Genomic DNA, 2,527 nt, shown 5'->3' with positions numbered 1-2,527 from the left:
TAAATTCACTTATTGCAATCAAATATTTTTGCCGCCCTATTTCAAACTTGATTTGTTGGCCATACGTCCGTCTCGGCGGTGGACGTCAGGGAGGAAGGAACTACCCAACCGCCCAACCGCCACCGCTTACCTCGGTGCGTCGCCGTCGTGGAAGATGTCGGGGTGGTGGTGCGCGGCCGTGAGCCCGATGAAGTGGAAGACGAGACTGTGGACGACACAGAGGAAGAGCCACATGGCGAGCGCCCGCAGCGCCGGAGCGCCACACGCGAGCATGGCGCCCAGGTACAGCAAGGGCAGGAAGTCCTCGAGGCGCAGGCGCGTCACCCTGTGCGGCAATAAACGGGTGCTGGTTACAAGTGGCGCGGGACCCCTCCCGTCCTCCTCACCGGCACATACGCTACCACGCGCTCACGCACCTGTGCCTCACGCCCAGCAGCAGCGCCGTGGCGGCGTAGAAGGTGAAGACGAAGAAGGACGCGATCTTGTAGATGAGGGGCTTGCCCGGCGTGGGCAGGAACTGCAGCAGCGGCTCGTGCATGCTGATCTCGATGTCCAGCAGCGTGTTGGGGTACATGTGGTGCGAGAGGATGTGTGACACTCGCCAGTCCCTGCGGGCCGAGGAGGAGGGCGATCAGAGGGTGCGGCCGAGGCGCAGCGCGTGGCGTGGCCCGAGGGGTCCTTCACTATAAATTCTAGCGTACACCGATTTTTCTGTATTTCTTGATTTTTTGTGATTTTGCTGACCTTTTGTAGATTTTTTCTGACTTTGGGGGGATATTTTCATGTTTTTTTAATGATTTTTATGATTTTTTCGTGATTTTTTTCTATGGGTGTACATTGATTTTTTTTTTTAGTGCAGGACCCCTCGGCGTGGCCCTCAGGTCCCACAGGTGTGCAGGGCACTCACGATAGCGACATGAAGCACAGGCTCTTGTAGTACATCCTCCAGTTATCCCTGCGGTGCGTGAAGTTGTGCGCGCACACGGCGGACCAGGACACGAGCACGCCGGCCAGCGCCACGATCAGCCAGCCCGCGGCGCCGGGGACGGCCGCGCCCAGCCCCGCGCACGCCAACGACGCGGCCACCAGCGCGTCGTTGAAGCGCGGCGCGACGCCCGGGTCGGGCGTGGCGGCCAGCACGGGCGCGGCGCGCCGCTTGAGCGTGCGGTAGAAGCCGTCCTCCAGGAACGTGTACGGCGAGTTGCGGGGCTGCGTCGCGTCCCGCACCCAGTGGCGGGCCAGCACCTCGGGCGCGCGCCCCGTCACGTGGTGGCTCTCGAACAGCTCCGTGATGTCCATGCCCTGCGGCCAGGAAGACGGCCCAGTTAGACTTCTAGTCCTAATTGCAATTGTGCAATGGCAGCTTCTCTCTCACACACTATCTCACATTTTTCTCCAGGTAGGGATTACTAAACGAAATTCCCCATACCCATTGGGTCCCCCACACCCACACCCCCACCCCGTGAACTTTACAATACGTTACCTCTGCGTCTGCTATTGCATTACCCAGAGTTAACTTCACACCAGCCGTTCAGCCCCTGACTGAAGTGCCCGACGGCAGCCAAGTGTTTATCCTGGCCTGCTCTTCTCTTACCTTGGTGGAGCGCAGCCAGTGCTCGCCGCCGGGGTGACGCTGGACGAACGGCTCGAGGTCGTACAGCTTGTCGTGCACCCGCCACAGGCCCTCGGCGCCATCGTCTCGCCGCCGGCTGTCCAGGTACGACGGCCCCGTGACGGCGCCGTCGCTCTCCCGGTGGCTCGGGTACTTCCACAGGCCCGGCAGGGTGGACGCGCGGGCCTCGCCGTTGTCCTGCGCCTCGCGGGGGGCCATGTCGGCGGGACGGGGGGCTCGGACTGTTCTGAGTGCGGCGATGCGCGGCGCGGCGCTGGTCTGACTGGTGCAGTGGCCGGCGGCGTCCGTTATCCGCGGGAACTCGACGCTATTAACCCAGCGGGTCCCGAACTTGAGGTCGAACGGGTTCACGGGGGGAAAATTAGGGTCGCGGTGGGGTTTCAGGGGTCGCTTGGGATCTAGGGCTTAGATAGTGAAGGGTAGATAGAGTCGAGCCAGGGGACAGGGGTAGCGACGCCGCGCGGAGTAGCGCCACGCTTCTTCTTCTGCAGGGCGATACCCCACCCCTCTCGTGCAGTGGTGCAAGCCGCGGCAACTTGACGGTTTCTCCTGACTTGAGAGAGAGACATGCTACATTTGAACCGAGGCTTTTTCGGTCCTTGGGAAATATGTTTGTCACGAATATCTCCAGCACCGTGACGTTTTCCTACGCAGAGACCTCGCACTTGTGCAAATCGTTTTGTCCAAGATTAGTAGGACTTTGTTCGAAATTAAAAGCATTTCGGGAAGCATTTTGATTCTTGTGCTCAAGGATATCAACGACTTGAGACACAAAATATTGCAATACATGATAAGATAGGGCCCAGGTGCAGGACGCACGGCGCAGGGCGGGAGGCGCGGAGCGTCACCGGCAGCACTCTGGCGGCCCCTCGGAGCTCCTTGGGGGTACGTCCC

At 60.5% G+C, this 2,527-nt stretch overlaps 1 protein-coding gene across 1 annotated transcript in view; it reads right to left on the bottom strand.

Annotated features, from left to right (window-relative positions):
• The window catches only part of LOC113206229 (cytochrome b5-related protein), a gene marked incomplete in the record, with an annotated part of 2,865 nt that extends 919 nt beyond the window's left edge, over positions 1–1,946 (bottom strand). The window contains 4 exon segments of the mRNA XM_052271197.1: positions 131–325; positions 417–608; positions 908–1,302; positions 1,595–1,946. Coding sequence (XP_052127157.1) covers positions 131–325; positions 417–608; positions 908–1,302; positions 1,595–1,831 — 1,019 coding nt within the window.
• Positions 1,947–2,527: the final 581 nt, after the last annotated feature.

Source organism: Frankliniella occidentalis, unplaced genomic scaffold (genome assembly GCF_000697945.3).
Source record: "Frankliniella occidentalis isolate FOCC.00 unplaced genomic scaffold, Focc_3.1 Scaffold153, whole genome shotgun sequence".
Lineage (NCBI taxonomy): Eukaryota > Metazoa > Arthropoda > Insecta > Thysanoptera > Thripidae > Frankliniella > Frankliniella occidentalis.
The sequence above is the reverse complement of the archived record's forward strand: the minus strand, read 5'-3'. Positions and strand labels throughout refer to the sequence as shown.